The sequence below is a fragment of the Tachypleus tridentatus genome, chromosome 10 (genome assembly GCF_004210375.1).
Source record: "Tachypleus tridentatus isolate NWPU-2018 chromosome 10, ASM421037v1, whole genome shotgun sequence".
NCBI classification, from domain to species: domain Eukaryota; kingdom Metazoa; phylum Arthropoda; class Merostomata; order Xiphosura; family Limulidae; genus Tachypleus; species Tachypleus tridentatus.
Genome location: NC_134834.1, coordinates 48,211,331 through 48,226,553, shown reverse-complemented (window position 1 = coordinate 48,226,553; position 15,223 = coordinate 48,211,331). Strand labels below are relative to the sequence as shown.

The following is a 15,223-nucleotide window of genomic DNA, read 5'->3' as shown; positions in this document are numbered from 1 at the left end:
TGTATATACTTATTGTTCAAATAATAACAACTGCTACTCAAACTAATGTAAATATTATGTTTATGTTTTCTTCAGATTACTGATTTTATATTCAGTTATGCCCTTCTGAAATGTCTGGTAAGTGGTGTAATATATTCGTAACTAAAAATATTATTTTTGTGAAAAAAAAGAAGAACCTATGGGAGGTTATGTTTTATGTCACGTATTTTAGAGAAATGAGGTTGAAGTAAAATTACTTTTGCTGAAAATAATAGTGTTTTTATACCATATCTATATAAAAGTTGCGTTTTCAGTTCATGTTAGAATCCTGTATTTCGAAACACCATTATTTCAGTTTTGAAAATTCTAATCGGCTTCTACATTGAAAATGTGTGCTATTAATAACAACTGTAATATTAATTTATCAAAATGGCCAATAACTCTCAATGACCAGTAGAGGGCGACGCAGTCCTAATTAGCTGACAAAGATTAATAATTTTATTTTATTTGACGTACCAGCAATTTTTTTCATTACGTTATGTCCTGTCACCAGGTCCTTCAAATAATTCTAAAAGTCAACATCTGTTTATTCACCCCATAACCTGTTTAAGGGGTTACAGAATTGTAATGATTCTCATTAGACTGATTCAGTTGTATAATACACCTAGACAAACAACAAACTATTAGCTACGCTTAATCCTTGTCTTGTATTAGAATGCAATGCAAATGCAGAAGTGTAGACCTTGACCCGACAAAAAAAAATTAATATATAAAGACAATAGACATTTACAGAAACACTATCAAAAAATGTGTTGATTTTTTAACTGTATCTTGTTCGTTTATCTAAGCACTCATAGACAAGGTGCTGATGTTTTACAAATGTTTTTATTTTTTACGGGACTATAAACTTTCATAGAAAAATTATTACAGTTTTATAAATCAACTTATACAATTGATGCGTTTATAAAATAAAGAAATAAATGATCTCATTGTCGATTAAGCTTGAATGTTATTACCCTAAAAATTCAATAATATAATTTAAATTTTAAAACTGAGCAGTGAAAATTGCCAAATGAAAATAAAACTTTATGATCACGAAATAAAAAAAAATTTAACACGTTACAATGTTTCATAAGCTTTTAATAAGTAACAATAATAAAAACTTTCAAGGAAGATACTTTTGTAAGATCATTACAAATTTAATTTTAGTTGTTGTTTTGAATTAAGCACAAAGCTACACAATGGGCTATCGATGCTCTGCCCACCACCGGTTTTCAGCGTTGTAAATCCCCAGACATACCGCTGAGCCACTGGAGAACATAGACTTTAGTAACATGTACTTCACTTTACAGAAACAAAGTAAGCATATCCTTCTTGTGTCACTTGTATTTTTCTCAATTTTTTCACATTTTTTTACATATCTTTCAAAAAGAAACAATACCTTTTAGAGTTACAGTCTTCGGATGTCTTACTAATTATTTGTGTGTAATGTAGTTTATCTTCAGCTCTGGGTTGATATCATACCTTTTAACTTTAATGCAGTTTCATTTTTTTAATTAACACTACAAACTTATGATCAAGTTGAGAAAGCATTGCAAGTTGTATTGAAGTATTCATACAATGTAAACGAAACCGAGCAGAAGAAAAGAATATTTTTGTTTACGATTTTTACTCGACACGGGACGTGGCCTTGAATATATATATATATATACACACAAGTATGTACACACACTGATGTTTACATACTTTAAATACATTACATTCAAGGATTTTATATCATAAATATGAATGGTTATATATAAGCGTGAGTTTAATACTTCAACCAATAATTTTTTCTGTCACTGTTTAATATAGAAATGCAATGTAAGTGACGTAATGTATTTGTAAATTACGCACTAGATTTGGTAGAAAAGGAACTAAAAGTTTACTAAACTGTATTAATGGTAAAAAAATGTATTGGAGATAACATTAGATTTCATATGATTTTTTTTCTATTAACTAAATTTCTATAATGGTTGAGATTTAGGACGTTCTGATCACTGTGCTAAGACATTTTGATCTTAACATCAACTTGTCCGTCACCTTGAAACTTCATGATGCAGTCCATATTTATGTTTCTCATTTTACATGTATTATTCTTATATTTGAAATTGCAGATGAGTTCACGTAGATGTATGTATTTTCAATGTCGTCAACACTCAGAGAACTAACGTTTACTCCAGATATTTGTAAAAAACTGAAGACAAAATTACGACTCGCATAATTCAGAGATGGTACGACCCTATAAAATAACGTGAAGGATGGCCTTAAGGAATAAAACGTATTTGTCAACCGAGAAGCATGTGTACTGGAAAACTATCGTCTTCCTTCAATGGTCCTTGATGTTCAAGTCTACGTCATTGCTATGGTTTCTTTTGCCACTTTTTTTACTCACCACATGTGAAGAAATTCCATCGAAAAGTCAAGAAATATGGTTTACAGGTTGCAACAGGTGGTTAACAGCCCCCTTTGGTGTAATTTCAACACCCAACTTCCCGAGACGTTATCCTGTCCCAATAAAGTGTCAATGGGTTTTAGAAGCTCCTCGGAACAAAAGCATTGCCATATATTTCACTCAGTTCTATATGAGAGAAGGGGTTCGAATCTCAGAATATGATTATTATGACGAATCCATTACATTATCGAAACAAGATTTGGGAATTGTCAGCTCGGACGCTGAACCAACTCAATACATTGGCTTCAAAAGTTTTTTAGTGTTGGATTTTGAAGTTACTGAACGTGATAACGTCCACATGCGAGTGATGGACTTTTTCCTTGACGTATATGGTTTCAACATCACGTACGAAATCATTGACAAACAGAATGAGCGGCGAAGAGATCCATGTATTGAAAACCACTGTTCCTTTAACGGTGTTTGTTATGCTTCCAGAACCTTTAAGACTTACACGTGCAACTGTTTCTATCCATATTACGGAAGTGAATGTAAATATTCACCTGTCTGTGGACCCAACTCCAACGATACAATGTGCTTGAACGGAGGAAACTGCAGGTGAGTTCAAGAAACATCTTTTCTTCTTAAGTACGTCTAACAGAAATATGTTTACTCACAATTACATGTACTGCTTCTTAAAATATTTCACAAATAATCATTTATAGCTTTTCGTTTGTAACATGTCGAAACTTTTCTGTTAGTGGAACGGTATATAAAATAAGGTTTTCATTTGCAATGATTCAGAGAAATTATCTTATATTCAAACCTAACTATATGAGATTGGCTGATTGATTATTTGTAGTTAAGCACAAAGCTATACAAGAGGTTATCTGTACTGTACCAACCGCACGTATTGAAATCCGGTGTCTAGTTTTTTTCAATCTGTATTTATATTGTACTTAAAGCACAAAAATTTGGCACGTGACTACTCTGTAACCTAACGACTGATAATTGTTCCACGTAATTTACAAATATGCTACCGCTTTAACGTGAACGTCTAGTAATGTGTATTTATTTGTAAGTCATATAGAAAGTAGTCAAGTTAGAAATAAAGAGTAACATACATAATCATAAATATGACGAGTGCTACTGAAGCGAACGACAAAATGTTAGCTCATGTCCCAACCTAAAGCTGTTCAGTTGTATCTAACAACACTAACAACTATCAGTGTCAAGATAAGCAAGAAACGGTGTCACGTTCCGTTTTATTTACATCAGATATGCACATCCACTTAATTTGAAAACGTTTTTCAGTTGCAACTAAAACCATTGTAATACAAAATGGATTAAGCTGCGAACTGACTTACAATTTCAAGAGATTGCTGACAGTAGATAACAAGTGTTGAAAATAAGACTTGAGTTACGATGAATGTTACAAGAGTATCGACTATAAGGTTCGATTAACATTTCCCCTTTTAAAGTCATCGCTGAACATGAAAGTATTTAGATATAACTAGTACTTGACAGAAATTTGAATATTAATTGGATTACAAAAAATAACGTCATTGAACTACGTAACATCCGTGCTCTCTTCTGACACCCAGACATCTGAATGATGTTCTGAAATTGAAGTAAGAATTAATTAAGTATATTACGGGAACATTGGCCACATTATTTTTTATTTTTTGTTGCGAGCTTTCAGCCTTTTTCAGAGTGTTACATAATAGTAAGCGTACTCTGACTGAATTCGAAGATTTGCGGTTCGCGGCCCGTTGCTTCATAAACACGCTAGCCGTCCCTAATTTAGCAGTGTAAGACTAGAGGGAAGGCAGCTAGTCATCACCACCCACCGCCAACTCTTGGGCTACTCTTTTACCAACGAATAGTGGGATTGACCGTCACATTATAATGTCCCCACGGCTGAAAGGGCGAGCATGTTTGGCGCGACGGGGATGCGAACCCGCGAACCTCAGATTACAAGTCGCACGCCTTAACACGCTTGGCCATGCCGGGCCACTTTTGAAAGACAACAAAAAGGATTAAAAGGTAACTTTAGCGTATTTGACCATTCTAATTATAAATTAATTTGATGTACATTATGATTCTATTCAATTATTTTCAATTTTTACTGAAATATTACTGAAAAGAAAAGGGATTCACTGCTGGAAATGTAAAAAAACAACAAAAAAACAAACCAGAAACATTGGAATTTCTTCATCGTTCACTACAGAGCCATATAGACAGTTTTAAATGTCGAACTATGTTTTGACAATTTATTTGCTAATCATAAAGTAACACAACGAGCTCTCTGTGCTCTGCTCACCACGAGTATCCAAACACGATTTTTAGCGTTATTAGCCCTTAGATCTTTGGCTGAGCCACTTGGGAGAGAAGCATTTTTTAATAAAAATAAAATATTATTGTACAGTACTTCGTATCATATTAAAATATATAGGCAAAACAAGTTGAGAAGGGCTTGAAACTTAAGAGTCAAAGATAAAAAAAAAACTTAGTGAATAGAATAAGGCAAAACGATATAGTGCTATTAATATGATATACGAGGTGAATTTGATTGGTTGATTTCTTATAAGCACGCTGTATTTTATTTGTTCTTTACTAACCGGGCATATCGAAACTTGGTTTATAGCGTTATAAAATCCTGGACTTACCGCTGAACCACCTGGAATCGGTAATTTTTCACTATTAAGAAGTATTTTTATGTACAAACCGTAACTGTATTTTTGTTACATGTTCTAGAAGGCATGAAATGAATTTTATTTCGTCTGGGATATGTGTTATCCAGACGATTTTTAATCTTTTATCATTATAGATAGTATCAAACAAATCTGTCGATATTATTCTTTATTCTTCTGTATTCTTTATACCACAATGAAAAAAAATATTGTTCCCAAAACTATAGGTAAAAATAATGTATTAATGATATATAAATAATATCATGAAGCAAATGTATTAAGAAAGGGGCCATTGAGGGTACAAATGTCGTCAATTTCTCCTGGTCAGGTACGTGGTTTGTTAAAACATTGTGTTAAAATAATACCTTAAGAATGTTTGAATATTACCGTTGTCACAGGTGCTGTGGAAGATTCCGTTCGAGTGCCAGTCAACATTCTGGTTATATCCCTCTAACCCCAAGGCGTGCGACTCGTAATCTAAGGGTCGCGGGTTCGCATCTCCGTCGCGCCAAACATGCTCGCCCTTTCAGCCGTGGGGGCATTATAATGTGATGGTCAATCCCACTATTCGTTGATAAAAGAGTAGCCCAAGAGTTGGCGGTTGGTGGTCATGACTAGCTGCCTTCCCTCCAGTCTTACACTGCTAAATTAGGGACGTCCAGCACAGACAGCCCTCGAGTAGCTTTGTGCGAAATTCAAAAACAAACAAACCCTCTAACACTGTAATTATTGATGTGTTTAATGTAATCCCATTCAGGTTTTTTAACCATACTTTTCTAAATCAGTCATGCATCATATTGCTTCGGGATCCATGACTTTTCTTGGTGACAGAATCACTAATAATATGCCACACATACGCAAAAAGTTTATAAACACCACTAATATTTTAATTAGTTCAACTAGTTACACTTTCGACCCATTATGTATTTTACATAGAAAATGAGTGATTTCCCACAGTTTTGGTTGGCTGTGTACACTATGTGACATAAAACACACGAAATTACACTCACTGTGATGCAATATGTAGAACCGCTCAGACGATGAACAGTTTAAAATAAGTCAATAACTTAAGGGTTAAAAATCACTCCCTTAATAATAAGAAATCCTTTTTTGTTGATCAAATAGAATTCTGCTATAAGAGTTGAGATCTTGCAATAAAAAGTAAAGCTAATGAATGTCTCTACACTTGATTAAATCGAACACAAACACTCATGTATGTGTATTGAACAACAATTAAAGCATCATTTTAAATCATGATTATATGAATACAGAATTAAAGTACAGCGTACAAAAAACACTTTTTCTATGCCTAATTATTAATTTAAAAATTAATTTTGCGGATATTTAATAAGAGGCAGGGTCTGGAAGGAAAATATGACATAAATCATTCTCATTTCTCAGATCAACAGAATTTGCTCGAGATATTTCGTCTATTTTAGGGTTGAGAACTTTTTATAAGTAAAAGTTTTTTTCGTTGTATGATGTAACTTATAAATTATGAAGGCTTATAACAAGAGCTGTAATTTTCTTTAGTTTATGTTATTTCTAAAGACAGCGAGAACATAAATTTACTGCTACTAGACACCATTTCAAATTACTGAAAATTACAGTTTGAGGAGAAATAAACAAAAATCGGGTTTCTAGTACTGCAATCTTAATTATGCTGCTACTTCCTCAGAAGGTGAGATATCTGAGGTAAGCACATCAGTTAATGGTGAGACAAGTAGAGCAAATGAGAGGTTTCGAAATCAGGAAGTATTTTCAAATCAAGGTTTATTTTCTCAAGAGGAAATTATTATAAGTAATTTGCATTCAATGTTTCTTTACATTTACAAAACGTACAAAAAACAATTTTTTTCTGGCAACAACTTGAGATATAGTTTTCTCTCACAAATGAGTTTGAAATAAATCGAAATTATTCTTTGCGGTTTAAACTCTTACAAAACGTTTCAAAGAAATTTTGATCATTTTCTAAATTGTCATCACCCATTAGTCATATTCAAATGACAAATAAATAATATTATATTCTTGAATGTATCTTTGTAGAATAAAGCTATTTATTATAAAGTAACAAACAGAAGTATTTATTTATATGTATGTATATACGTCTTGCACATACCAAAACTAAAAAAACAACAACAAATATTGTATACATTTCACGGTTTTAAGAGATCTAAGTGTATCTTTGGTTTACTTGAGTCGTCCATGCTCATAAGTATTGTACAGGCGAAACTATAGTCCGCAACAGTGGATTCAGCGAATCAGCTTCTACGTTACAAATATTTTCAATTTCACTTTTGGTGAAAAGAATCGAAATCTGTAATAGAATCATTATTCAATTAATCCGCTCTATGACATCGAATAATAAATTATGTGCAATATCATACATTATTCATGCACCTAAATTACTTTAGGTTATCACTGAGTTAAAATGGACTCAAAAACACCATGATACATTATTAGCTGTGCGTTCCAATGAGGTGTTTACGGTGTAGGTGTGAAATTATTGTATGCGTCCAATTTGATTAAAGCTATGTTTTATTGAAGCTACAGTGTCGCTGTACCTTGATATGAAATGTACATTTACTAATGTTTTAATTTATATGTTGAAATGTTCGTAACTAAAGGAAAGCTCGGATAAAAGCCTTGTAGAAAGTGGTGAAATAAGTTAGAACTAATAAAATCGATTTCCAACAGGCCTGCTTTTGTGAGAAATGTTACAAAGATGAGAGGTAAAGGATAAAACTAAATAACACCCAATTAGAAGAGCGGTGAGTGTCGTAAGAAACCCTTGTCGAGAAACTATCTAGTTAACACTAGTTTGTACTCGTAAAACTTTCTCCTACATTCTTTTCTCTCCCGGCTGATGAAAAGTGCCAATTAAATGGTTAGTAATAATTTTCAATAGAAGCGTTTACGATGATTAAATGTCGTTAAATCCGGATAATTACGAAAATAAATAACAACTGTAAAGAGACTCTCATGTGCAAATCTTAATTAATAATCATGTACTCAACTATAATTTCAACTTAATATATCTGAATATAAACAAGTATTAATACAATTTTCATACAGTGGATATCAGCTCTTTGTTTTTTCACCTAAATTCAATATTTGCCCATAAAACGTTAGCAGAACTTGAAAATTGTGTTTGACTCACACGTCAGCACAACACGGACAGTTACTGAATTTTCTAACTACTGTTTTTTGTGTTGCTATAGGCACTACATTGGATCCAGAGCTCGGAGATGTGAATGTCCTTCCGGCTATGAAGGCGTTTTCTGCGAAAGGAAACAACAAAAAAGATATCATAACAGGAAGGGTAGGTTGTACATTGAAGATTTATAAATCTTAGCAATCGAAAAACTCTAAGTAGTCTGAGTCTTTCACACGTTGTAAACAAATTTTGATAATTTTCATCTGAAATAAGTCATGTTCAATACGTAAATGAATGATATAATTTTGAGGTGTATTATATTTGTAGAAAACAGCAGCCTAGTATCAAAACTGTATATTTTAAAGTAATACATATGTGTACAAATATATATTTCCATATACATCTGATAAATAACAATAAGCTCCTTACTATATATATATAGTGTACGATTTAATTTCACATTCTAATCCTTTGTTAAAACCTATGTATACCATGGCGATGTGGTATTATTGTATATTTCCTGCTATATTTTAGGTATTACTTCAATTGTAAAAAATGTAGGTGCAGTATATATATTTATATACCTATGTGTAATTGTGTGTGTGTATATATATACATATATATTGAATGCGTACGTTCCACTGGCTTAATTATGTGTTACTATTTTTTCTATTGAAGTTTAAATCCTTACAATAAACCGCCTTAACTACCCATTTATGATAAGACTTTCTATAATAAGTTCTTTTCGGTTTCATCTTTGGACAAGCGAATTGTATGGTGACAAATGAGTAAATTCCTTTTCTATTCGGGGGTTTTCAACACAAGTAGAAAGCGTTACTCAAATCTTAAAAAAAGAATGCAGTTAAAATAAAAATTAACATCTGCATTTTACGTAAACTAGATCTTTCTGTCACTGGCGATAAAGACACAGTGCGTCGTGCCGGTGTTACTATTAGAGAATGTTCATGCGTTTTGTTTAATGTTCTAGATTCCAAACCTCGTGAATGTGAACAGAGGAGGTGTTCTGATTTGTGCAAGGAAACACTTAGCAGTACTAATATATGCACGTGTCCTCCCGGACAGCAACTGACGGATGATTTTAATTACTGTCTCGAAAGAGGTAATTGTTACTGAACAGAAACCGTAATATATTCTCATGTTTACGATAAACTTTCTTGAATGCTTGCTTCACGGATATAGTGATAAGCTCGAATTTAAACGAAGAATCCAAGTGAAAATGTAAAATATTAAACCATTCTAGCCGATTTTGTTTGTAGTATAAGTTCAATTTGAAAACTTCCTTCTTAAATTATAGTTTTCTATGAAGCATATAGTACACTACTTCACCACTTTCATTCAGATTTCTGTTAAGCATGTAATATACCATTACACTCATTTGAATATATTTTTCTGTTAAGCACATACACTGCTACACTTATCTAATTTTATTTTTCTGTTAAGAACATAATATACCATATAAATGTCTCTAGGTGGACAGCGATAATTTTACAGTTTTGCGGTAATAAAATCCGGGGTACGATTCCCCGCGGTGGAAGCTGCAAATAGCTCAGTATGGCGTTTCTTTAAAACAAACAAACAAACAAACAAACAAACAAATTCACGGATTTAATTTAACTTTCTTCCTAAGTAGTTAATGTATACCATACAGGTGTAATTTAAATTTCTTTTAATCGTATATCATACTTTTGCGTTGTTGTTGACTGCAATGCTGTTTTTACAAACGTTTGATTTGAAATTCACAAAAGAATGTTTACGAGGAGTGTGATAAAAATAACTGAAGTAAAACGTGAGTTTCGTCACCTGGTCTAGAGACATCATTTTATTTTAAGAGTAAAACGACGGGTTTTTGGCACAATAAAAGATAAACTATTTTTTTAGTTGTTTCACCTAACTAGGTTCGATAGCACGGATACACAGTTAGGGTAGACCTTAATAAGAATGTTTAGTTATAAAGCCATCTCAAATATGTGATATGGCTGTCATGTTAAAGATATTCTGCTATCAGTTGGCAACAAAATTATGAGTATTAAATATTTGAATCGCAAGCTTTAATGATTTGTGCTAAGAAAATTCTTATTCTTTTTGACATTCTAATAAAATTTCAAACAGTCTAAAACATCTGACTTTTGAATACCAGTTATTAAAATATATTTTCACTAATCAACTATTTATTACACAAAGTTGTTAGGATTTCACTAGCACACGGCCCGGCATGACCAGGCGGATAAAGCACTCGACTCATAATCTGAGAGTCGCGGGTTTGAATTCTCGTCACACCAAACATGCTCGCTCTTTCAGCCGTGGGGGCTTTATAATGTGAAGGTCAATCCTAGTTCTAGAGTTATACAAAACCAACTTCAATAATGAAAAAAAGAGGCTTATTTTTAAATTTTGTTTTACACTATTGGAATGCTCGTTTTATACAGTCCTGTGTTTCTGTTTTTCTAAACGACTGGAACATTTAATTTTAATTCTCGCTACTGATGTTATGTAAGAAGACGAACATGTCACGTAGTGTTTCCCTTGCTATGTTGAATAAAAATATAAAACAAGCTCATATGGATTTCATATCTGACCTTGACTTATTTGTGTCATTCCTGAATTTTTACGTTTAAAGCTATAAATCTGTCAGTATTTAATCTCCACTCTCATCTCTTAATTCTGTCTAAACTTAATACTTTAACCCTGGAATAATTACAACTTTCTACAATTTTAAATATATTACATATTACAAAATGTTTTATATTTTTTTGACTCACACTTGGGAACAGAAAGTCCTTGAATGTTCCGTATTCTCATTGGTCTGTCGGATTCCGAAGAGAATTAGTTGATCTTGTGAGATGCTGATCTGTCCGTCACATCCGAAGAGAGAGCTGTCGCTAACGGAGCTTACCGATTTGTAATTGGTTGGCTCAAATAGCAGCAAAAACATCGGTTTTGTATTTACTGAAAAAGAGTTCTTACTTAGTCTTTGTGGTGAACAGTCGGACTTAGTACTCTCAACAACCATAATAGTTTGTCCTCACAGTTCTTTCTTTGTCATGTCATTCCTGCTGCGTCAAAATACTTGAGTTCAGTTTATTCAAGTCATTCTAAAATACAAACTTCTTGCACAGTTTCGTTTTTAATATCACAGTATCCGTATAAATTCACGAGAAACACTGACTGTTAAAATTTGCTCTTTTGTTTTAAGGACAATATTCTTGCTAAATTTTCAAATACGTCAGTCCTGAGAACCAAACGAAAAACCTATAGTCCTCATTTAAAAACACAATAAGAAACTTCGGAAAATATAAACGTGGTACTTATTTCGAATGATTCACTACACGAACAAAATATTCAATGTTAATCAATGATGCAGTTAATCCTGAGAGCTCCACACAAAACAACAAACAACAACTTTGATCTCCATATGAAACTCTAGCTTATAAATTTTTAGCATCTGAATTTATATTGTTATTTTGAAAAATTCCTAAATTATTAATCACTACTTTGAAGAAGATCGGATAAGTAAAATCTGATACTCACCCCTAAACCATAATTTGGGCTTTTGTTATGACGTTTTTTGCAAATTGTGGCATACATAGAGGATGTTAAGTCGTTTTGTGCAAATTATGAGAATATTCCAAAACGTGAGGAGACATAGATATGTATTTAACTGAGTGTAATATATATAATATATATAAATGTTATATATATAAGTACAACTGAGTGTTATTACATGTACCAGTAAATCAAAAATCTGTCAAAATGCACAGGAAACTCCAACTGCGCATAAACATTACGCAAATTTTGTTTGAACGAGTATTTACATGTTATTGTCAATTTTGAAATACGTATAACCAATCTTGAGAGTCCACAAACATTTATCTCTAAACGGGGGACTCATTATTGTTTTTTTTTATTATAAACATATAAACTCAATTTTAATGATCTTTTATAACTTAATGTCAGTTTACGTGAAATAAAATACAGTTTATAGATCCCTGTTTATTAAAAAAATCCATATAACCTCCATATAATGGATTCAGTAAGGAAATTTTCAAAATCTGAATCTAGATTACTGTTTTTAGTTGCTCCTTACATCTTAATAACAATATTCACACGGTTTGAATCCACGTCACACCAAATATGCTCACCCTTTCAGCCATAGAGCCTTTATAATGTTACGGTAAATTCCACTATTCATTGGAAAAATTAGTATCTTATTAGTTGGCAGTACGTGGTGATTACTAGCTGCCTTCCCTCTAGTCTTACACTGCTAAATTAAGGACTGCTAGAGTAGATAGCCCTCGTCTATCTTTGCGCTTAATTAAAAAAAAAACAACAACTGATAACAAAATATGAATACTACTTTCAAAGCCTGTCTAGTTGAGTAACGGAAAATCCGTTACTGAAACCAAAATAACTTTTATGAAGCTTAAATACGCAGACCTGTGTAATTGATGTCGACGTTTTAGTAACTACTTTTCTTTCATTGTACTAGCTTACTCTAAAGCTCAATAATGTTTTCTTTTTTTCTCTTAAACTGTTCGTGCTTCGTTTCTTCATCATGCAATCATTACATTTGTTCTTCCTTACCAAATCCTTCGTATATTCTGTTTTGCTGAGTTAAAATCACGTTTGTGTAACATCTCTTTATCGGAAACACTATTTACACACTTGTGTTGACAATTTTCTTTTGCTGCTTATGCTAATCTTGAATCCAGCTTTAAAATCTAGTTAATTGTAATTACAATACAACTATCGAATTATTAAATAAGTGTTGCAATTTGAGTTTTAAAATGACTTATTTATTAAGATGTAGAAACATAGTTGTTTGTTAAAATGGAATACCACAATTTTAGCACTTTGAATTATTAAAACAAATTGATGCGAATGTGTAAGTCATTTTATCATTGTTGTGAGCAAATAATAAGATTACGTTTTCTACGCAATAAGCTGATGAAATACTAGAAATAAAAAGACCATGAGCGTATGCTGGAAGAGAGAGATGTGTTTATGGGTAAAATTGCTCCGGACATCTCGTCGAAGGTCATCCAGATTAAGAGTAAAGTTAAACGATTAATTAAAAACTGGAAAACTCGTGATAAAACAGATATTTACAGTTGTATTGCTGTGACAACAGTGATGTTAGTCATTTAATATAAACCTATTAATTAATAATTTTTCTTTAGCGTATTGTTTCATAAATGGTCCCACAGTAGCTCAGCAGTGAGGATGAAGACTTATAACGCTAAAATCTGGGTTTTGATACGCGTTGTGGGCACAGCACAAATAGACTATTGTGTGGTTCTGTGATTAACCAAATTTAAGAAATCTTTCATAACATTTTCTTGATCATTTAACAAGGCCTGGCATGGCCTAGCGCGTTAAGGCGTGCGCTTCGTAATCGGAGGGTCGCGGGTTCGCGCTCGAGTCGCGTCAAACATGCTCGCCCTCCCAGCCGTGGGGGCGTTATAATGTGACGGTCAATCCCACTATTCGTTGATAAAAGAGTAGCCCAAGAGTTGGCGGTTGGTGGTGATGACTAGCTACCTTCCCTCTAGTCTTACACTGCTAAATTAGGGACGTCTAGCACAGATAGCCCTCGAGTAGCTTTGTGCGAAATACCAAAACAAACAAACATCATTTAACAATAACATTTGCTGTCATTACATTTAGTGGCCCCTACTAGATAACTCTTAAAACTCTTAACGGCTTAAAACTCTAAATACTGGTTTTAGACACTTGTGGACACAACACAGATAGTACATTAGACATATTTGTGTTTAACAAAAAATTATAAATATTAGAATTAATGTTTCTATATTATCTGCCCATTGCTTGTATTTGTGTAGCGCTTAAATTGTAGTCAATAAAACATAGTATTGACATCTATTTGAATTACTTATAAAATTCTGGTCTGAATGCTTTACTACTAAACCTGCCTGCTTCCCCCATCTCCTTAATCTGACTTTGTACTAGGCCTAAAAAGTATGATAAAAATTACAGATTTTTTTTTTTCATATTCCTCTTAATTTGTCCATTTTGAATTCAAAATCAAAGTGTGGAAAAATATAATTTCGCTTTTTCCTTTTACCTCCTACGGTATCTGTGGACTCAGCAGATAGCCCGATGTTGCTTTGCCATAAGAAAACACACACACTCCTACAGTAAGGTTGTTCTAATTTGATTAACCATAATAAATGCAAGAGACGTTTATCTTTAGAAGGTTCATAAAGGTAGTTTATAAATCTATTATTCCTAGAAGGTATAGAGGTATATCTGGGTGAAGACAAGGAACTATTACAAACAATCACTGTGACAGGTGTTTGGTTATAAATATACTTTATTATCTGGAATAGTTATAAACGTATTAAATTAATTAATAGAAATAATTTTAATTACCAATTCTTGTACCTGACTGCTCCTAGAGCTATGTTATTATTTGATAAACATTGTTAAAGCTAAGATTCTTTTTTTAATATATTTTATTGTCTCCTATAATTTTTTATTTTACTGAACCCAGCAGAAAGAGTTCGATACGTTATTAGCTTCAAACTTCTGTCTCTGGAAATGGATGGCTTCAAACATGCTAGCCTTGATCTACTTTCATTGAATACAGTAAAGTCAAGGGAGTTAAAGCTGCAGCTAGATATTGCGGTAAGTAAAGATCCAAAATGTAAACATTCTGTATTGACTATCAAGACATGATAAATGTATTAAATCATAAGTCAAATCCAGACATATATAGAACATTACTCAAATACATCTTATAAAGTTGCTGTTGATTAGCGGTGCCTTTTTAACCCTTAAATTGCGATTAGCATCTTATGATGTTAACGTAGACTTAAACAAGCTAGAAACGAATGGTTAAATAAGTTAAATTAACCAAACATTTTCATATATGAAAAGATATTTATGATTGTTAATTAATACTTCTTATTTTATGGGAAATTA

At 32.5% G+C, this 15,223-nt stretch overlaps 1 protein-coding gene and 1 long non-coding RNA gene across 11 annotated transcripts in view; one reads left to right on the top strand and one right to left on the bottom strand.

Moving 5' to 3' along the window:
- Positions 1-15,223, top strand: part of LOC143229213 (uncharacterized) — a 314,530-nt gene that overhangs the window by 221,436 nt on the left and 77,871 nt on the right. For 3 of the 9 annotated variants that reach the window (XM_076461214.1, XM_076461211.1, XM_076461210.1), the window contains 4 exons: positions 2,136-3,028; positions 8,325-8,425; positions 9,249-9,380; positions 14,793-14,926. In XM_076461214.1, coding sequence (XP_076317329.1) covers positions 2,280-3,028; positions 8,325-8,425; positions 9,249-9,380; positions 14,793-14,926 — 1,116 coding nt within the window. In that variant the 5' untranslated portion in view covers positions 2,136-2,279. Of the gene's footprint in view, positions 1-75; positions 118-1,206; positions 1,339-2,135; positions 3,029-8,324; positions 8,426-9,248; positions 9,381-14,792; positions 14,927-15,223 lie in introns of all 9 variants that reach the window. The other 6 variants (XM_076461217.1, XM_076461215.1, XM_076461216.1 and 3 more) reach the window with 5 other exon arrangements.
- Positions 5,990-11,334, bottom strand: LOC143229215 (uncharacterized). 2 transcript variants are annotated; one of them, XR_013015751.1, is made up of 3 exons: positions 11,041-11,334; positions 8,177-8,384; positions 5,990-7,420 (listed from the first exon to the last, which is right to left on the bottom strand). It is a non-coding gene; the product is annotated as an uncharacterized LOC143229215 (long non-coding RNA). The 2 variants fall into 2 exon arrangements; XR_013015750.1 differs by having other exon boundaries at positions 8,264-8,384; positions 11,041-11,317.